Raw genomic sequence first — 21944 nt, 5'->3', positions numbered from 1 at the left:
TATAACATTTATGAAATGATCCATAAAAATACTGCTCTGGGCCATTCTTGTTTGATTAATCTGTTGTGTCACAATGCGGGAGTGCTACCGGAACCGGGAGATGTGCTTCTAAAGTCTCAAGTGCCCATCACCGAGTCGACAATGGCAAGGTTGGAGAAGAAGGCTGCAAGAGTACCACCACTAGCAGCGCATCAGCATCAGCAACATCAACCACAACCGGAGGCGCCTCACCAGCAGCACCAGGCACCACCTCAGGACGAGTATCCACCTATGCACCCGGCATTGGCCGAATACATCTACACCTCTGCCAATTGGATGGATGAAGCGTCTTCACAGCTTTTAATTGAGCCTCCGCGTTTTTCAGAGCAGTTTGCAGCTATGCAGATTCAGTACAAGAGGAAGCCGGGGCATTCTTTTGAGAGGTTTGGTTCTCGTACAAACATGCAGAATTACTTTCAGGCGACTAGGGAGAGAGCTGCACAGAGGGGAAAGGACATAGAGGAAGACTACGATTTTGGTGAAAACATGGACATTGAGATTGACTTGGCGGATGTCCCTTCACAGTCAGATTTTTTCCCTCAGGGTGAAGACCCCGGGCAGCATGACGAGTGATGCTCACTTGTAATTTCAGTAGTGTAGTCTTTATTTTTGTTTTCGATTCAGTACTCTGCATAATAAAAAAAAAAAACTCATGTGTGATTGCTGCTAGTGTCTTGATGTTAGTCTTCCCATGTTTGTAATTGCATCGGAATTTGTTAATGATGAATTTTCCTTAATTTTGAAGTTTACCAGTTTTGTAGCATGTGATTCCTCAATGGGGTGTCAAAGGTTCAAAGGAGGTAGAGCTTGCACAAGTGTCAACGGTGAAGTGTACGGCAGTGTAAATGGTCACAACTTCCATAAACCTCAACTTGTAAGTTCATAAGCCAAATACTTATTTTTCAATTTTCACAAATATGAGTGTTCCATGCTATGCTATTTCTAGGATTTGCGGACTTTCTTTATGTCAATTGGTTGCATCTCATAACACACTAAGGCAAAGTGCTTGTACCTTGAGCCTTTGAAGCCTACCCTTTGAATTGAATTTTTCCATTTTTAAGCCAACTTTGAGCCAATAGGTTAGACCCCTTTGTTTCGGTGACAAACCATGTTATATGCCTAGAGCCTTAGGATGTTGAACCCGTTTCTTGTTGGAGTTATGCACTGTTATATGTTGGTAAAAATATAAGTTTGGGGTTGCTCATGGGATAGCAACTTTCTAAGTTTGGGGTAGGGGGTTTAGAGAACAAAATTTTATACTCTTTTGGAAGATCATTATGTCTCTCTAAAAAAAAAAAAAAAAATATGAATGAAAATCAAGTTGAAGTACAGAAAAAATCAACTTACAAAAAAAAAAAATATATTATATAAAAAATAGAGACTTTGTAATTATAAGTGATCTAAGAGCTTCATGGTGTTCTCTAAATTCCCAAATGTTTATGTGGTTCCAATTTATGGGTTGTTTTCTTTCAAGAAGTAGCATAACTCCAAAGTTTTAAATTTTAACCTACTTCCCAAATTATCCCACCTTGTTTAACCATGGCCCCGTTACACCTTGAAAGTCCTTAAAAGTGTGAAATGTGATGCAACTTTGATTGATGTTTAGAAGGTTTTCAAATTTTGGCAATATAGTATTGGCATGTCGACTGTGTGCACCCTGTATTCAAATTGTTGCGTGAAGTTGTGGGATGATGATTGGCAAGCATGTTAGCCCTCTAATTGCTAACAAGAAGATGAACTTTTGACACTGCCATTGGTGAGGTAAATGCTATGTTACTGTTAAATTTCATTTTTAAAGTTTATTCCTTGAGGACAAGTAATGATGCAAGTTTGGGGTTGTGATGACACTAGGTCACACCTTACTTTTAGAGCATTTTTTTTGTAATTCCAATGGAGTTCAGGTGTTGTTGGCACAAGATAAAGGCTACAAAGAGCAGAATTCATACTTGAAGGAAGCCTGAAATCGTACTCCGATTTCAGAGCATCGTAGCCCGATTTCATGACCTGATGGGAAGCTGCAGCTACGTAAAAAATCGGGCTCCGATTCTTTATTATCGGGCTCCGATTTGAAGGAGCGTGTGACATTAATTTGACTTTTAATGAAAAATCGGGCTCCGATTTTACACATCGGGCTCCGATTTTGGCGAACCCAGAACTGAAATTATAAAAGCCAAGTTGTTTTATGTGGAAGGGGTTCGAAATTTTTGGGAAGAAATCACACTTTTGGAGCTGGATCACTGAGCAAACGGTGGAATCCCACCAAAACTCATAGCCGGTCATCATTTACATGTAATGAATTCTCTTTTGTATTTAGTTATTTGTGCTTAAGCCATGAGTAGCTAGATCTATTGTGACTAGGTCTTGAGATGATTCTGTATTAGCTTCACTGATGTAACCTGAAACTCTTGTCGTTTTATGAATATTAATCTAGTTTATTCAATATAACTTGTTCTTAATGCTTTTATGATATTGACACTATATAATCGATCCTAGGGTTTACTTGACTACTGATAATAGCTTGAAACTCGGACATAGTTATATTGTTCAATCTAACGGATGATCTAGGGATGGAAAGTTGTTAGATTGTGATAGTTGAATTAACGGACTCAATAGCCTTTGATGATTGTAGGTTCACCTAAGGAATTAGGGAATTATGATTAGATAAGCGAACTTAGGATCAAGGGATTGACCTAAGTTAATGTGTTAATTTGTCGTTTACTTTGTAATATTCGTAAAACATAAGGATCAGGTTGCTAGTAAGTGAAATACAGATGAATCGAATGACCTAGTCATCTTTCTAAATTGATTTTAAACCAAACTTATTTACTTTGTTATTTCAAATTATCATTGAAATCAACCCGACTGCCTAGGGCAACCCCATATTTACACATCTTAACAATAGCATTATTGTTTAGTCGAAATCAAAACAGTCCCTGTGGATACGAATTATTTTATTACTTCGATATTAATTAGTACACTTGCTAATTTTCTATCAAAATGTTTTGGGCCTTAATGATTGTTTTCGATCCATTAAGGAAAAGAAACAAAGTCCATTCAGCAAAATATCTTATAAAGGCTTTAAACACATGAGAATTAAACATGACATCAAAAGAATGACATAGGCATGTCACTTCTATACAACTATCAATAACTCATTACAATTGGATGCCTTTCACATGGATGCATAAAGCAAGTTGGACATCGAGAACGTTCTGATAATATTATGGGCAAAAAACACTTTATTTTTAGAAGAAAAGAGAAATCAAATAGGGGCCTAAGAACATATGAAAAATGTTTCCTACCGCTCTATTTTTCTACTTGGCCACCAAATAGCTCCTCGTCTATAAATACTAGAATACTTGAAGGAGAAAAGCAAGCATTCTTACAAGTGAAAATCATAATTACATACACACTCTTCACATACAGACAAATTCCAAGCTCTCTCACTAAATAATTTGGATCATACTCATTCGAACTTGTTTATTAAAATCTCAAACATGTGTTGAGAAATTTCTTTAATCCAAACCTATCTCACCATACAAAGTGTATCTTATTCTCAAGTTAATCTGTAACAATAGCTTGAGAAATAGTTATACCAACCTATCTTGTGCGAAAGCAAAAAATTGTAGAAGTTTGTTGAGGTTGACAGCACAAAGTGTAACAGACTGATCTAGTGTGATCAAGAACTTATAATGCTATTCAAAAGTTTCTAATAGTTAGATACTATAATGGACAATCTCACACAAAGTGTGGGGATTGGAAGTAGCTAGCTTTGGTGAACCAAGTTAAATCTCTTGTGTTACTCTATCTTCATTCTCTCTTATTATGTACGTTACACTATGCACATACACATTATCACGATTATAACTATTATTAATCTATCCATAACACTTTGGTCCTAATTAAAACACAACTAAATTAATCCAGAGTTCTCTGCTCCTAAAATAATTTTAATTTTATCATACAACTGCATCCAGAACTTTTTAGTCCTTGATAAAACAATTGCTTAATATACAAGACATTTTACACTAAATTAATCTACAATATTGTTTTGCATTTTGCTTATATTATATAATTATTCTTCAAAACATGTTGGTCCTTATTATAACTCCTTAAATACCTAATCTTTGTTTAATCCATAACATTCTTGTCATAGTTAAAAGTCGCTTATAAACTTTGTTTAATCTAGAATAACATGGTCCTTGATATAACAATTGCTTAATATAAAAAATATATAATCTTGCATTTGTCTTACCTTTAGCAAGAAAGTTCTTGAGTATATAAACTTGTTAAAGTTTCAGGATTAAATTTAAAAAAGGTCACATTTCAAATCCCCTTTCTAGTGACGTTTATCGCTACTTCAGACTCGTCTTATGCACAACAAGTGTATGGTCAACCACTTATGAGGTACCTGATCTACCACCGTTCTTAGTCATATGCCTAAGTTGGTTCTGTTTAGGGCATGATTAGCTGCAGCATTCGCTTTGCGTACGAAGTTGTGCTTGGTAGACCTACTGAGTATGAGACTACCAACTTCGTTAGCCATATCTACACAACAATCGACAGAAATTTGAAACATTTCATCAAACATTTAGAGCACATAATATACATACAATACCCACTGTGTTATTTTATTTCTTAAACTACCAACATCACACTAATCCCTAATCTAGTATAATTGATCAACAACTATCCAAACAACCATCAATTTCATAATAAAAATCCCTAACACACAACGAGCAATTAAAAAAAAGTCTAACATATAAAAATCACAATGCGTAGGCTTAGAGATTTTGAACACTTATTTGTTATTTGATTGATTAGTTGCTTAACTTTGAAGAATTTTGATAGAGTTTGATTTGTTGGAGTAACTAGAAAAAGCGTATGGTTTGCATTTGGTTGAATGGTTTGGGCCGGGCTGGAATTTGTCCAGTAAATAAGAATTCGGGCCGCGTGAGGAAACGCGCTTCCGTTGGAAGTAAACATCAATTATCACTGTCAAAAAGCGTACTTTCACACTGTTCACAGTGTTTGGCTCTGTAAAAATGAACAGCAAAAGCTATATCGTAATCACTCACTTCACACAAGTGAATCCGTGAGTGAATGTGAACCAATCACACAGTCAATAAACACAACACAGGTAAAATCAAACTAACCTAACATAACACTCTCTCTTCACTCTCAAAAACTCATTCCCTCCATTCCCTTTTCTCACAAAAAAAAAAAATAAAAATAAAAAAAATATGCAGGCAATTTTCGTCACTCAAAACCCTCAAGATTCTTGACCACATTGCCACGCTCTTCGACTCTCCAAGGTTCGTTCTTTATGCACCGTTTCTTGCTTTGACTTCAATTTTGTCTTTTTTTCAATTACTTTCTTCACCGATTAATTTACGTTTTTGTTCATTTCTAGGTTTCAATTGTTTGCATGATCCACCACTCTTCAAAATCAACAACCTCAGTTTCTGTCCTCGGTTTTCGTGTAATAATTGAAACATTGTTTGTTGGTTAGGGTAAATTAACTATTGTCTGTCTCATCAACAATGGCACCCAATCCCAAAGTTGTAGCTGCGTTCCGTGCAATGTCGTGCCTTGGGATTGAGGAACACAAAGTCAAACCTGTGTTGAAGAAACTGCTTAAATTGTATGATAAAAACTGGGAACTTATTGAAGAAGAGAATTATCGGGCTCTTGCTGATGCTATTTTCGACGAAGATGATAATCAGGTTTATAATTATACTATACTATCTCTTGCATTCACATGTTATGTATCTGGTTTTGTTTGTTTATTCACTGTTTTATATCATTTAACAGGCGTTGGAGCCGGAGCAGGAAAAGAAAAACAAGGTTGACGTTCGCAAAACTTGTTAATTGTTATTCCCTCCGGTCTATACATCATACATTAGTTATTCAATGAAACTGAAAAAAAGAATCTTTTCTTATATTTGAGACCGGATGGAGAATTATATAATGTTGAGTTTGTCTGTGTTTCTTTGTTACTGTTAATTCTATGGCTGCTGAAATGTGTTAGGGTTTTTCAAACATATAGGAAGGGGAGGTGGATGAGGAAGCTCGTCCAGAAGAGCGAGTGAGGCCTTTGAAGAGGTTGAAATTAAGAGGCCAAGACGGGCGCCTTCTGAACAGCGGTGGCTCAAGTACAGCTGCCTTTGCATTGAAAACACCGAAACCAGAACCTGGTACAGTACCCGAAAGTAGTTCCAGACTGCTATCCAATGGAAATGCCGTTGTTGACAAGGGAAAGAAGCCTGCATCACCTGAAGAACCTCTAAGAGGGAGAAGATCTATATCTGACAGAACTCAACCTGCAGTCGCGTTTAGAGAACCGGCTGTTGAACCAGGAGCCTCTCTGTTGTCAAAAAGCAAAACGCCTCATGCTTACCCTTTTATCACCCCCAAGGATGAGCCTGTTGATGAAGTGGAATATGATTACGTCCCACTTTCAATTATTCTTCCTGGTAATTAACTGACCATGCCTTCAAAAGAAGTTTTTTCCTTTTCACGGTTTTTAGCGTTTGGTGTAATATCGACATGTCAAAGTTTACTTATGTTAAATCCAATAATAAGTATTGTATATTGCTGGTTCAAATTTTGGCTCGACTTTGAATTAGTTATAGTTGCGATGAACCTGATTGATTTTTTGCCCTTTAAATTCCGGCATTTGATGGCATCCCACCATGTGATTCCTTGGCTTATGTTATATGCAATTCTCCACTTGCATATTGTACTACTTCTGCATTTCCAGAAAGCTCTTTTTAAGACAGTTTCTGTTTTCTGTTACACCAGAAATGGTCTTTTTATTGTGATCTACAAAAAAAAATGTTACCTTTGTGCCATTTATCTTTCTTCTACACATTCTATTGTGGACTCTGCATACATTTCTGTATTAATGATTGTTTGATCAGTTTTCTTTTGATTTATTTTCCTTCAAAAGAACCATCAAGTGTTCCAGATTCTTCAACGAAGAATGATACAGCCGGAGAGCAAGATGGCAACAACACTGTGGCATCACCATACAGAAACGAAAATGTTGAAGGTGAAGATATTCTTCCTTCCTCAAATGTAGAAGTGCCTTTTAATGCCGAGCTAGCCTCATCGTCTACGGGAGAGGTAACATTTTCTCTAAGCTGCACCTCAGTTCTTTGGGGACCGGATATTTTTTTGCCTAGTCATGATCCAAGTCTAAAAACTGACAATGTTGAGATATATGTGTGTCTGCTTGGTGGAATTTGGAACTGATTTGAATAATACTTTGCAGGAAGCATCTGTAAAGATAACGCCAACAGTTGGCCTTTCAAAAGAATCCGAGGCAAATGGCACACTAATTGACGGAGGAAATAAAGATTCTTCTGTTGCAAATGGATCAATCTCTGTCAAGTCTTCTTCTGCCTCGGTCGCACCTCAAGCTCTCGTTTCTTCACACTGCCCAAGTGGTCCAAATGATGCTGTACTAGTTTCCAAGGATGTAATGAATGATTTATCAGAAAATGGTGGTGGGAAGGAGTCAGGGGAACCTATGCCTCAAAATTCCTGCAATGTAATGAATGCTCCAAACCATCATCATACAATTGATGATACAAGGGCTGTTTGTGCTACCAATGACCTAACAAAGGGAGAAGAAAAAGTGAAAATTTCATGGGTGAATGATTCTAATAATGATATCCCACCTCCGTTCCACTACATACCCCGAAACTTGGTGTTCCGAGATGCATATGTTAATATGTCTCTATCTCGTATTGGGAGTGAAGATTGTTGTTCTACCTGTATGGGCAATTGTGTCTTATCATCTAAACCATGTTCTTGTGCAAATAAAACTGGAGGGGATTTTGCCTACACTGCACAAGGTGTACTAAAGGAAGAGTTCGTGGAAGAGTGTATTGCCATCAGCCGTGATCCACAAAATCATTCCTATTGTACAGAATGCCCACTTGAAATATCAAAGAATGATGGTTGTTTAGAACCATGTAAAGGACACTTGAAGAGGAAGTTTATTAAAGAGTGCTGGAGCAAATGTGGTTGTGGGAAACATTGTGGCAATCGGATTGTCCAACGTGGAATAACTTGCAACTTGCAGGTGATTGTTTGAGTAATCTTCACTACTTGTAAACAAATATATATTTTTCGATGTTGATGTCATTGAGGCGACACTATGGGTTTCTTTCTGTTCTTAAACACATTTCCCTTAACATATTTAGACATCTTTGCTCTAATGATTACGTGCTACTCAGGTGTTTTTAACTTCAAACGGAAAAGGGTGGGGTCTTCGTACCTTAGAGGATCTTCCAAAAGGTGCATTTGTATGCGAGTTTGTTGGAGAAATTTTAACCGTCGAAGAGTTGCATGAGAGGAACTTGAAATATCCCAAAAATGGGAAACATACGTTCCCAATTTTATTGGATGCAGAATGGGACTCGGGAGTTGTAAAGGATAACCAAGCTCTTTGCTTATATGCGGCATCATATGGAAATGCTGCTAGGTTTATTAATCACAGGTATTACAATTTCTCATGTTTTAACAGAAGTTTTTTGTGATTATTTTTTGAAAAGTAATTACTTGGATTATTGATTTTTTTTTTTTAATAAAATGAATGAATCCTTAGCAATTTAGTCTTGTTGATGTTGATTGCGTTTGCATCAGTGTTTTCTTCTGATTAATGATCTTAGAATAGTACAACGCATTTTGCTTCCCGGTTTAGTTCATCAACCTTATAATTAATTTCAACTCAAACAAGTGACCACCATGTCAAAATATCAAACTGAGCAAAGAACAACTCAATCATTTTAGAGAATAACTTGTAAAGATTTGAATACTTTGGGTTCAATATTGTGTAAGCAAGTGACTTGTCAAATATCAAACTGAGCAAAGAACAACTCAATCATTTTAGAGAATAACTTGTAAAGATTTGAATACTTTGGGTTCAATATTGTGTAAGCAAGTGACTTGTCAACCTTTTCAACCATGGAGTGAAACTCGTCTTATAACTAAATTTTTCCACGGTGTCCTTGTGGTGTGAACCTCTGTCATTTCTATGGTATGTATTGGGTTCGTCATTACAAGTTTTTAACAATTGTTCTGTTCTTCACACACTTTGCTTGTTTTGACATACCGGCAGGAGTAGATTATGAATAAGGAAAAAAAGTTCCAATTTCTAATTGTTTTCATAGAATAAACTCATGCCTAATGTAAGAAGACAAAATGTCAGGCCAGAAACGATTCAACTTAAACAAGCTGTGTGATAAGGAGGGAGGGAATCATTCCAGGGAAAATAATTTTGATATATATATATATATATATATATGTGTGTGTGTGTGTGTGTGTGTGTGTGTGTGTGTGTGTGTGTGTGTGTGTGTGATAAGATGAATAATTTATTTTGAGAAAGTGGAAGATGTTCACTATTCTAGTGTTGACTGATTAGATGAAAGCCTGAAACTGATAAAATCGGGGGAACATGGAATCGGTAAGTATACTCGGGGGGCTAGACGTAACTGTACTTGGTTTTTAATTTTTGAATAAGGCTTTTGGTTTTGTGTAGTTGAGTTAGGCCAAACCAAATTCCAAGAGTGTTGTTTTTAAATTGCCCAGACAAAAAGTACCTAACATAAAATATGAAGCATAATTAGGGTGAAAGTGGTTCAGTTTAATAATGGACAGATTGGGAAATTAGTGGCAGCATTTCTGTAGACCAAGGTTCGTTCCATTTGCATGCTATTGACAATATGCTTATTTTACTGTTTACTGTATTTCTGGGTGGCCAGGCAGACACTTAAATCATAATTTGCAATTGTAAATTAGAAGATTCTCAGTAATTCTATCCCGTTATGGCAGATGTTTAGATGCAAACTTGATTGAGATCCCGGTTGAAGTTGAGGGTCCATCTCATCACTATTATCATGTGAGAAGTTGGCAAATTCTCAAAATTCAAGTTGTCATTTATAATTACCTTTGTTGTGTAGGTTGACCCTTTAGAAACCTTGCTAACTGATGTCTTTGAATGTTGAAACATGCAGTTTGCCTTCTTCACATCCAGAAAAATCGCAGCACAGGAAGAGTTGACCTGGGTATGTCGATTTGGTTCTGTAATATGTTTGGTGTATTTAGTGAATCATGATTGATATAAAGCTTTTTATTTGGTACTTGGCTACTGAATTGAAAAATGCCATGTATAATGGTTAGTTGGCTCTTGGCCGGCCATCTGTCAGTGGACATCTTCATTGCTTCTCATTTTTGTGTAATTCACTTTCTTTGGATTGTTTACATATGCAGGACTTGATTTTTCGTCTCTAGGAAAGCTTATGTGCATAGTGTTTTTGCAGGATTATGGTATCGATTTTGATGACGATGATCAGTCTGTGGAGCTGTTTCGGTGCAAATGCGGCAGTAAATTCTGCAGGAATATGAAGCGCTCAAATAGTAAGTTTAATCTTCCATTTGTATGTAATGTCCATAAGTTTGTTTTACTTTCAACATTAAAGATATGACCTGTTACCTTTTAAGATTATTCACTTCCTACACTGTGTCATTCTCTATGTTGTTTAAAAATTTGTTTTGGATTTTGAATTTTGGGTTTCAGATTCCCTTGGTTCATGCTTATGAGATATACTGCATCCACTTCCAAATTGGTCCATGATTATGTTAGTCAGCACTTAGCAGCTATTCTTCTTTAGCATATCAATACCTGATTAATAGCGAAATTTTGAAATCACAACAATAATTTGTAAAAATGTTGAATTAATTCAAAAAAATCACATGGTAGTTGTAAACTTGTAATTGTTAATTACAGGCTATCTTTGATTGTCTTACCGTGCTCTACACTAGATAAACTCTTCATACCATTGACTTAATTGCTAGTTTAAAAGGCTTTGCTCATACCGAACTTGAGGTTTTACATTTACTGGGTATTTGGAAGATCTTACCTGGTTTTATTATAACATATGCATATGTCCATAAACTGTTTTCAACTTATTTTCATCAGCTCCAAAAATAACTTATACAAGCAGCTTACACAGCTAATGCAGAGTTTTGCTTCATCCCCTTTTCAATTGCAGAAATGATTTATACGTAAACACTTTTACAACAAACTTTCATTGAATATAAGTGCTTAACTAAGCTGTTTACCCAAATGCTCCCTCAATTGCATGCTTTCTCGTAGATATTGTAAGTTAACTAGTTTTTCTTTTGTACTTTGCACACATATCACTCATCGTCTGGATTTTTTTTTTATCGCATAGTTGATTTCGCTTGAATGCCAAGATGCCAGGCATTAACGAGGCTCAATTAACAGTGGAAGACTCTTGATTTTGTTCTCTGCTTGTTACAAACTCACAATCTTGTGCTTACGGTTTAGTCATCACCGAGTCACATCTGTCGTGCTCTATTCCATGACACTTAATCACGTTACGTTGCACACAAAATAAGTTTCCTGCTTGCATTACAATGTTGTTAATTCGTTTACCCTCATAATGCAGGAAGCATCAGATCGTCAATTGCTGGGTGATAGATAGGCATTCTCTGCTAAACAAATTTGCTGTCAGAGATCCATGTTGCCGATTAGTAATGACCAACAAGACCCAGGCTACTGAATCAGCCTCTTCTGTTTTATTTTTTATTTTTTTTGTTGTTCTGTCAGGAGGTTGGATAGTATTTCTACAGCCCTCCGAAAACTATGGACGCTATTTTTCCATCCTCGTCGCTATTAAAATATTGCACATGTTTCTGGAAGTGTAGTTTCCGGACAACATAAATGGTCTAGAAGTGTACTTCCAGACAGCACAAAGTTGGTGTTTTTTCGGATATGTGCATCCAAACTCATGTTGTGGGTTGGAGAAAGTGTTTCCAAAAAACTATTAGGCATTCATGTCCCAAAAGTGAAAATAACCTTTGGGCACAAGCAAATCTGAATCTTTGATGTTTTACTGCATCATTCATGTCGAAATTTATTCTCTGCTGAATGCACGAGACTGTTGTCAAAGAAAACTTTTATGGTATTTTTTGGTTGATATATGAAAATGTGAAATGTCCATTTTGCTATGATCAACAAACTAAATCTTTGTGATGATTCAAGTACTCTCTCTCTCTCTCTCTCTCTCTCTCTCTCTCTCTCTCTCTCTCTCTCTCTCTCTCTCTCTCTCTCCAATTCTACACTGACGCTGTAAACATATGGAATTAAACATATTCTTTGTAAGGGAAAATGTTATCAACAAAAGCATAATTGTCTCATATGTCAGCTCAAGATCAATGGACAAACATGCTAACAAAGCCCTTGTGAAAATATGCACGAGCATAGCATAATCTCGAGCTATGACACTATTTGGTAAATAAAGAAAATACAATAATGGTTGTGGGATACAAAATGTAAAAATTGAATGTTCTTAACGCCTTTGGAAATTAAACATCTTGATTGCTATGGCAAAGACCAAAGCAAATGCTATTGGAAATGCAACATTGACAAGTGCAACCACTCCTATAAAATCATACTTGAAACCAAAGTAATTTCTCAGAAAACCTTCCACTGTTTGGCTTCCATCACTGGTTTTAATGTTTTGTTTTACATCTCCATATTGTGAAGCGACCAATCCATACAAACTCCAAGCTACTGGATTTGCCCAACTGTACCACCTCCACCACACTGGAATACTCTGTTAGCCAAAGCCACCAAGGGAAAAAATGACCTATAAATTAGTTATATGCTACTATTGCTATGCTTAAAAATGCATTAGATTTAAAATAAAAAAATGTGAAAGAGAAAACTATTATTAACTAAAATGACACTAATTAATTACTATTTTACAACTGTCTCTGACTGTCTCTTGAGGTTAGAAAGTCAGATTCTTACTACTAAAATGATGAAATTAAAATGCATCAAGAATTCGAGGAAGTCAAAAACTTACTGGTCTTGGGACTACGAAGCCTGAGAAGAGATTCCATACTGAATAGAATGCAGAGGAAACTATGATGGAAATGGGGTTGTTTGGGGTCAAGGCCACAGACATCATACCATAGAAGGTGAAGTAGAGAAAGGTGAAATACATGAAGAATATGCACCACAAAACTTTAACCAAAGTCCACTCAAAACCAATCATAGCATACACTATAAGGCCATAGACCACAGATTGTACAAAAACATATGGGAGCTTAATTACAACCTGCAATGCAAGATAATTAATTACACGTAATGAAGTAAATAAAAAAGTAGTAGTTTTAAATCTTCCTAATAACCTATGAAATTACTAAATGATTAAATTATTAACTATTTTTTGTTATTTTCTTTAAGATATTAAAGACATCTATGATGATATCAGAAACTGTATTTTATAAATTGGTTTGGATTCTTGCCTGAGCAAAAGCATATGGAAAAGCTGAGTACATTCCGGCTGCTCTTTCTCTATAAAAGACCGTTCTTTCGACACCAACCACTGGCTGCACTGAATTACTATTCACGGCACCAATTAGGATAACAGCAGCATACATCAATCCCATGGCATTAAAAAGATCTTGGTCTTTTTCACTGCAATGATGAAATGAAATTTTACAAACTTGAAGCCATAAAAAGTTTCTAGTTTTACAATTTGATCTTACATTTTGGAGCCAAGGTCCCAAAACATGCTTCCAAGCAAAACAGCCACCGCAGTTGAGTACAGAAATCTAATGGCATTATATTCAGGATTGCGCCAATAAGACCAATGTTGTTTCCATAAGCAAGCCTTGCATTGTGTCCAAAAGGATCTCGAGTATTGCAAAGCAAAATAAAGATATTTCGAATCTGGTGCTGGAGTACTTAATTCTTTGATAAGTGCTTTGTTTCTCCTGAAACAGTTGTAGTAGATTATTTTCTAGTTCTATAGTTTGATTTGATTTCATACAAGTGAAAATACCTGTATAACTCTGAATTTTTGTACACCTCTGCAAAATCAATCCCCAATTCCCTTTCTTTAGATGAAGTTGTGACTTCCAACATCCATGTTGCTGGATTATAACCGTCTTTAATCTTGCTAACACCTTGGATCCCCTTCAAGACAAGCGTGTGCATTATGAAATGTTAACAAGTAGATAATAATTTGAAACAAAAAAATGAAATCAATATTCCATACTTTTAATTACACACACGTGCACACATAGATGCTGCATACATACATACATATTTTCTACCTACCTGAAAGTAATTGATTAAATTGAAAGAATTATGTCCAAGTGGCCCCACATATATCTCTTGCCCTCCTTGCTTAAGTAGCAAAAGCTGCATTTCATTATGAGAAAGATATTAGACACTTGGTAAATTGCAATGGGAAGAGAACAACCAATTTTTATTTTTTTTAATTTCTTGAGTTTTAAATTTTTTGTTTTTCACCTCATCAAAAGATTCAAATATATCAATGCTAGGCTGGTGGATGGTACAAACAACAGTTCTTCCAGTGTCTACTGTGTTTCTAACTGTTCTCATAACAATAGCCGCAGCCCTTGCATCTAGCCCAGAAGTTGGCTCATCCATGAATATTATTGAAGGATTAGCAACCAACTCAACTGCAACAGTTAGCCTTTTGCGCTGCTCTGTCGAGAAACCACTAACACCAGGCAGTCCTACTAATGCGTATCGTAGCGGTTTCAGTTCCACAAGTTCCATGACTTCCTCAATAAACATCTGAAAGCATTAGTCAGTTTCAAACCTTTTTATTCTCATGTTTTCTGATAATGTAATAATTCCAATGAATGGTAATTGGTAACTAAATAACACAAGTACATGAATGCAATATGATGGAAAAATATCAAGTGATTCTGATGCCAACCTTTCTGGTTTCAGCATTGATGTCAGGTGACAATCGGAGCCATGCTGAATAGAGCAAAGATTCGTAGACAGTAACATGAGGAGAATGGATATCAGTTTGTTCGCAGTATCCAGAAATTCTTGCAAAGGTTTCTTGCTTCTTTGGATAGCCAGATATTGTGATGTTCCCACCAATATATCCACCAGTTTTTCTACCGGAAAGCACATCCATCAGAGTTGTTTTTCCTGCACCGGTGACGCCCATCAGAGCAGTGAGAACACCTGGTCTGAAAGCTCCGCTAGGACCCTTCAGAAGAACTAACTTATCCTCAATAACACCTCGGTTTCTCATTTCCTGTAATTTCAGTTCAAGTATTTGATAAACTTTACTTCACAATAATGCCACTGTCGATCAATTATAACCATCAAATCATTAGAAAGTTTGAATTTAACTAGAACTACGTCTTAAGTCAAACATATGGCTGTGATGTGTTGAGAGTGTAAAACTTTTAACACTGACAGTGTATCAAAACTAAACTCTTTGTTTATTACGTTTGTAGATTACCTGTGGCATGTCTACAGAATATGAAACTTCATCAAAGGTGATCGAATGTGGTTCAAATGGAAGAACCATTCCTCTTTTCCTACTATGATTTGTCTCTACACCAACTATTTCTTGCCTACAGAATAAAGTACCAGGCGAGATGCTTCCACTTCTACTTTCGACGTTTCTCACTGTGAAGCAGCTCCAATGTTATTCATAAGTCGTTATGTGAATTGAAATCAACAATTACTCATAAAGACATTACTAAATTTTCAGTAGTTATTTATGAGATGAAAGTACATCTATTTGAGTGTTGTGAAAAGCTATCCTTTATGAACTTCAATACATCAGTTCTTTTTCTGATTTGAGATTCCTGTCGTATAACAGTTTGATGCCTCCCAAGTGCTGCATGATCAATTTTGTAGTACATTAGTACATGAACTGTATTCTGATCTGTTTAATTATACATCTAAGGTGAAGATACTCACGATTCAAGAAGGTGAGAGCAAGGATATATCCAAAGTTGAAAAGTAATGTATATCCAATCAAAGCACCAACACATATCCAGTACCAATATGTCTCAGTAAAGAAACTGCGAGATTTCAAAACTTCAACTCCTAGTGATTCGGTTGAGTTAGGAAGAACCTTTCATAAGAAAACATATCAAAATCATCAGATTATTTATATTTTTTGATGAGTAAGAATCCAATTCGGTACTTCGGTGTTTACAACGCACACACTATGGACCAACCACTTGCGCTAGACCTTGGTGGTACATTAGATTATTTATATGATAAGGAAGTCATAGAAAATTAAGATATAGAATAGTAAAAAAAAACAAAGCTTACATGTTTCCATTTATTCCCAAGGAACTCATTAATTACCATGGCATTTTGTCCATACATCATAGGTGATATCCAAAATCCCCATACCCACCATTTTTTTGTACTACCTGTAAGCATAAAGCAAAGAAAAGAGAGAACTCTTAGCATTGAACATAATGAAACAAGCACTGTGATTGTTTATTTGTTTTGTATCCATAATGATACCTTTCGATAGGACAAAACCGCTCATAGAAAAAAGGATGGCAAGTGCAAATGATCCAAGTGTTAGAGCCACTGTCATGTCCCTCCCAACTGCTGCAATGAATCTGAACAATGCAGCAGCCATCTGGTGTACTAGTACTAGAATAAGGTATTGTCTCAAAAATCTGCATTAGGAAGTATATAGACAAATGCATATCATCAGGAAGTGTTGAAAACAACGAAATTTTTAGTATATTCGAAAAGACTGTATAAACACATTAGTCGTTGATCTTGGGGGGCCTTGCTTCCGCATAAACTTAGCCACCATATTTGTGGTTACTTTTGTTTTTCCTCCTTCATTGCGGCTTCTTTTATTCTTCCACCTTTATTGCAGCCTCTCTGAGATCCTGAAAAACACTATCCACCACTAACACTGTTCATCAGAAAACACCGTTCATCCGCTGCCACTGTTTATTCAACCGGACTGTTCACTTTGCAATACTTTTCATCGCATCGGTACTATTCATCATCGATATTTATGATAGGTTTTGTTTGCCTTCCAGTTTTCATCCATCTATAAAGCCTTCCTCACAAGTCTAAACACTACCACAATACCTACCTCTTTATATGAGACATTGCCTGACAGGAAATGGAAACAATCCATGAACTTCGAAATGGAAGCACTCGATAAAAACCAATGAAAAGTTTATACGATCTCAAAGATAACTGTTGAAATTTGGGGCTTAACTCATCCTTACAAAACCGGCTTGTAAGGTGAGGAGTGCCTTCTCTTTATAAACTCTTCTCAAGAGTCCTATCTATCCGATGTGGAACTAAATCCACCCCCTCAAAGCCAACACAATGAAGGTGTTGGAGGCTGCAATGAAAGCTAACCAAAGGTCGCAATTTAGGCTACTAGGGGCGAACCGCAATTAAGGCGGAATTTCCAACAATAACTTATATCAAAACAATTTGACTTTTATTATAGAAATAGCTTATACAAGTGCTTATGCTATAAGTGCTTAATTAAACTGTTTATCCAAACTGAGCACATTCACAAGTACACTTAGGACTTAAAAAAAACATATCACTCTTACCTTCCAATATATGGATCAAAACCAATGACATAGTAAGTGAGGAATACCCAAACAGCCACTTCCACAAAAGTTAAGGGGATTTTTAGGATCCATGCAGGAAGAGCATATGCCCATGGAGGGAAGAAGAGGTATCCCCTTTGCTTGTAAAAAACAGGAAGTCTTGAAACTACCATGGAAAGTTCAGCCACTCCAATAAACATGATCACGATACAGCCAAAGAACAAAGCACCTACATATATACCTCCATGAGCCACTGAATCTCTGTGCATCTCAGTCCGGAGAAAGATGGTCATGGCTATCATTGCCATTATAGAAAGCTAAAACGAGAGGGAAGTCATCAGTAATGGATTTGAATATTGTGTTCCATAATTGTTGTCGTGTTCTTCATTGTTCACCACACGAAATATTAGCTAAAAACATTATAACAGATTTTGGAATATTGACTAGTTCTTCATAACATATATGTAGAGGGTCAGCCCGACGATGTGCCTTTCAACTAAAGGCAAAATTGTGATGGCTTGCGTTTGGAACATGATGTTCAAATGAAAATGTCTAATTTCCAAACTTACTTGGCAAAGCTTGAAGATGTAGACAAATGAATTGCGCTTCATAAGTAAATATTCTCTTGATGAGCAAGCTTTTAACAGCTCACATTTTCCAACTCCATATTTCTTGGTTGTCAAAGCAGCTGGGTGGCTCTTAGACTTGTCAAATTCAGTGCCAAGTTCATCACCAAGTCTTCTGCCAACATGAAATGATTGAAATGCCTCAGAAAACTCTTCAGCCGTGACAAATCTAAATGGTTGATCTTTGTGTTCCCAGTACTGCTCTTGGTCTTTCCATGATGTCACCAATAACATAACAATTTTCATCGCAAAAATCAAATTCTCATCACACATTATAAATTATAAAAGCTTCTTTTTCAAAAAATGAGAGAAGACACAATGACACTCACTTCTTGCAAAAAATTTGCCACTCCTTTCCTATTTGGACATTTAAAACCAATTGATTCGAAAAATTCAAGCACGTGTTCCCGGGGACCTTGGTATATAATGTGACTATCAGAGAGTAGAATAATGTCGTCAAAAAGATTGTAAGTCTCTGGTGGCGGCTGCAGGAGTGAGATCACCACGGTTCCTTTGAGAATGTGGACATATTGCTTCATTGAATTAACAATTTGAAAAGTTGTGGAGCTATCCAAACCAGTAGATATTTCATCCATGAATAAAGCTTTAGTCGGTCCAACCAACATCTCCCCTACATTTATAGAGTCCTAATAATCAATTTATTGAGTTAATTAATAACAATTCGTGTTAAGATTGAAATCAGATTAGTTTTACCTGTTGTAAGGCGTTTCTTTTGTCCACCAGAGATACCTCTTATCATTGCATTTCCCACAACAATATCAGCACATATCTCTATTCCCAAAACCTACAAATGTATAGCAAAAAAACAAGAGAGACTTCAAATCGCAATACTAAAATGTAGTTATGGTGACATTAGACGTGAAAGTAAGTATTACTTTACCCTTAGGACATAATCTGTTATCAAATTTTCCTTCTGGCCTTCGGTTGCTAACTTGCTACAGCCTGTGAACATTATGAATCAAAATGACTGCCACTTTATTATCAGTAATGTATAAAGTGATCCACTGAGTATAAAAAAACTTTTATATTACTTTCATGTACACATCAAGATCTGGATCAGGCATGATATTTGCATGTTTTTCTCTTCTGGACAATTCTGCTAGCAAGTCTGCAGAATGTCAACAATATTACACGTGGTCAAAACTTTCTAATTTAGGGCTTGTTTGAATTGGTAGAGTTTATGGAAACAACTTATGACATATCCATAAGTTGATTTCAGCTTATTTCCATAAGCTTGCCAGGATAGCTTTTGAAAACATCTATTATGAAAACAGTTTGAAAACAAGAGCACTTACATGATAAGTGTTTTTTTTTCTTCCAATAATAAACGTTTATGCTATAAGTGACAAATTTAGCTGGTTATCCAAACAAGGCCTTAATACTTCAGCTTGTGTATTCAATAGTGAATATAAGCATAAAGAAATCTCGTATAGAAACTAACCATAACGAGGTCCAACTCCTTGGACTCTAGCTGAGAAGGCCAAGGTTTCTCTAACAGTCATTTCTCCAATGTGAAGATCATTTTGATCCACATATGCAGCAGTTCTTTGGGGGACAAACTCACTCATTTCATGACCGTTATAAGTCACCTTTCCAGAAACCTGATCATGAAGCCACACTATATTAGTATTCTAGCTATATATTTAAGATTGGAAACTTGAGATAGAATAGCAAACATAGATAAGAGGTGTTATCTTCTCCTTTTAATTTTCTAACCTTCAATTTCTGATCAAGTTTTCCGGCTAAAGCCAACAGGAGTGTCGTTTTTCCAGAACTTGGAGGGCCTAAAAGCAACGTCATTCTGAGGAAAAAAGAAAGCAAATTGAATTAAGTTACATTGGTTCAAAAGTCCCTAGAGAAATCAGTGAATAGAACAGTGTTTCTAATGATACCTTGAAGGCTTTATTATTCCACTAACATCCTTGAGAATATTTAGATGTTGTTTTCTACTTGGAAGTACATGAAGAGAGTTCAGCAGGCCCTTTAAAATTAAAATGTAAAAGAAATAAACCAAAATGTTTAGTTAGAATCCCCTTCAATAAAAAATCACATAGCAAGTTAGTACTATCTTTAAAAGTTAGTACTTTACCTCTACTATATTAACCATGAAGTTAGTGAAGGTAGGCAAAGATCTGCTTCCTACACGAGCTTCTGCATTGATATTCAAACGCTCGAATCGAACCTCTATCGTAGGAAGATCAATTCCAACTCTGATTTCATCCAATGAACAAGAAAAGAATGATAAGCATAGAAATCAGCACATCTCTTTTAAAATTACAAGAGAAACAATTTTTTTTTGAATTCGAACCTATCCATTCGATCCTTAAGTTTGAGCAGAAACTTCTCATTGTCCTCTTCAGCAAGTCTTACAAGTCTTTGAAGTAAATCTCTTCTTTCTTGCATCCCAAGGTTCTCTATATCGATCTCGATGGTTCCCCCTTGAAGTGAAGTGAGCAATCCTTTCCTCAAACGTTCAAAAGTAGGAAGTTTCTGAATTGAAGCCCATTTAAGAGCTTCTTCATCATCTTCTTGGTGGAAAGAATTTGAAAAAATCTCAGCTGCATCACTGTTCCTCCAAATTGATGAACTACCAATCCTGAAACTACCTCCACCCTCCATCATCACCACTAGTCAAATTTGAAGAAAATGGTATTAAAAATCATTAGCTATTTGCTAAAGTTGCTTCAGTTTATTTCTGTTGGTGCTATTTTCTGCAGTCAAAATGACCCTTTTCTTTTTTTTTTTTCCATGTTGGAGTGACATAGCTAATGTTAATATGTTTATATTCCATACAGTTTGAGGAAAGGTGGCCATTTAAATCGTAGAAGTTACGGAGTTGGCAAGGCAATAGAGGACACTCAGGGCTTTAGGTCTCTAATTTTCTTGGTAATATTTAATCCTTGAATCGAGGGTCTCACTACAACAGTAAATCCTAGTCCGTATAAATGGCATGTGATCAGCTAATGCTTAGAAAGCGAATGAAATTTCTGCTTATGACATTGGTTTGACCGTGGCTATTTCTTTTTTTTTTTTTTTTAAAGAATTGACCATGGTTAACTTGTTGATAGTTTTTTGGGTGTTGCTCATCAAAATAATGAACATTTTACCCCACACCCCAACAATTATACTCCTACCCTACAAATGACCAAACATGCCGATTTTAACCTTTTCAAAATCACACCCTTCCACCTCCATAGTGTGTTTCTAGAATCGAAAAATGGTCTAAGTTTTCAGAATTTATAACTACATCGAAAATCAATTGGAAGTTTTTCAGAATTTATAACTACCGGAATTTATTCTTCAAAAGAAAACTATACCGGAATTTTAATCTATAATCTCCTTTATGTCGGCTCCAATGGTGCCTCCCTTTGTTCATGTCTAGAAAACAAGTTATTTTAGGTTATGATCATGAAAATGATCTGTTATAGTTTGTAATATTTAGTTAAAAATTAAATTGAATAGATCTAACGCTTGGGCTATGTTATGATTATACATGAACATACCCTATGTATTTCTATATTTCTCAATCCTTAGCTTTTCACGATTTTTCCCCTCTGTTATTTTTACAATAATCTTTTCACGATTAATATTTTTTTTACAATAATCTTAATGATTAATTTGTTGGAATTGTGATTAAGAAGACAACTATAAAATCGAGAATAATTGTTGAATTACTGTGACAACCTGAATTAATAGAGATATTGTATTTGTATAAGCTTTATGGTATGAGGATCAATTCTGAAAAAGTTATTAACTGTTTTCATTCTGGAAACACATGGTTGGGTGGGTGGATGGGTGTAATCTTGAAAAAGGTTA

General features: G+C 35.9%; 3 protein-coding genes and 2 pseudogenes across 6 annotated transcripts; 1 reads left to right on the top strand and 4 right to left on the bottom strand.

Moving 5' to 3' along the window:
* Nucleotides 1-5192: 5192 nt before the first annotated feature.
* On the top strand, nt 5193-12095 carry LOC146910280 (putative inactive histone-lysine N-methyltransferase SUVR2). Of its 3 annotated transcripts, none has more exons than XM_085724832.1 (11): nt 5193-5354; nt 5552-5765; nt 5854-5886; nt 6089-6515; nt 6992-7167; nt 7316-8131; nt 8286-8548; nt 9883-9949; nt 10065-10115; nt 10371-10467; nt 11523-12095. In XM_085724832.1, exons 2-11 carry the CDS (start codon nt 5583-5585, stop codon nt 11549-11551), a joined length of 2142 nt encoding a protein of 713 aa, XP_085580958.1. In that variant the 5' UTR covers nt 5193-5354; nt 5552-5582; the 3' UTR covers nt 11552-12095. The 3 variants fall into 3 exon arrangements, with proteins under 3 accessions (XP_085580958.1, XP_085580957.1, XP_085580959.1); XM_085724831.1 differs by having other exon boundaries at nt 5453-5765; XM_085724833.1 differs by lacking the exon at nt 11523-12095 and adding an exon at nt 10628-10944 and having other exon boundaries at nt 5453-5765.
* Nucleotides 12096-12370: 275 nt separating this feature from the next.
* Nucleotides 12371-16311, bottom strand: LOC146910279 (pleiotropic drug resistance protein 1-like). Its single transcript, XM_085724837.1, has 12 exons — nt 16208-16311; nt 15848-16004; nt 15660-15764; nt 15381-15550; nt 14838-15170; nt 14402-14692; nt 14207-14290; nt 13929-14062; nt 13633-13860; nt 13390-13561; nt 12945-13199; nt 12371-12692 (listed from the first exon to the last, which is right to left on the bottom strand). The coding sequence occupies exons 1-12, from the start codon at nt 16265-16267 to the stop codon at nt 12426-12428; spliced, it is 2256 nt and encodes a 751-aa protein (XP_085580963.1). The 5' UTR covers nt 16268-16311; the 3' UTR covers nt 12371-12425.
* LOC146910278 (pleiotropic drug resistance protein 1 pseudogene) lies at nt 16308-18380 on the bottom strand (annotated as a pseudogene).
* Nucleotides 18051-19080, bottom strand: LOC146910277 (pleiotropic drug resistance protein 1-like). Its single transcript, XM_085729420.1, has 3 exons — nt 19009-19080; nt 18822-18912; nt 18051-18738 (listed from the first exon to the last, which is right to left on the bottom strand). Exons 1-3 carry the CDS (start codon nt 19078-19080, stop codon nt 18404-18406), a joined length of 498 nt encoding a protein of 165 aa, XP_085585546.1. The 3' UTR covers nt 18051-18403.
* Nucleotides 19081-19150: 70 nt separating this feature from the next.
* Nucleotides 19151-20855, bottom strand: LOC146910276 (pleiotropic drug resistance protein 1-like; annotated as a pseudogene). The gene is made up of 5 exons (XR_015020249.1): nt 20218-20855; nt 20021-20109; nt 19845-19929; nt 19570-19729; nt 19151-19236 (listed from the first exon to the last, which is right to left on the bottom strand). The product of XR_015020249.1 is annotated as a pleiotropic drug resistance protein 1-like (transcript).
* Between the last annotated feature and the right edge of the window lie 1089 nt (nt 20856-21944).

The sequence above is a fragment of the Medicago sativa genome, chromosome 7 (genome assembly GCF_051527215.1).
Source record: "Medicago sativa cultivar Bolivia chromosome 7, Bolivia_mono, whole genome shotgun sequence".
NCBI classification, from domain to species: domain Eukaryota; kingdom Viridiplantae; phylum Streptophyta; class Magnoliopsida; order Fabales; family Fabaceae; genus Medicago; species Medicago sativa.
This window is presented reverse-complemented; position numbering and strand designations above follow the sequence as displayed.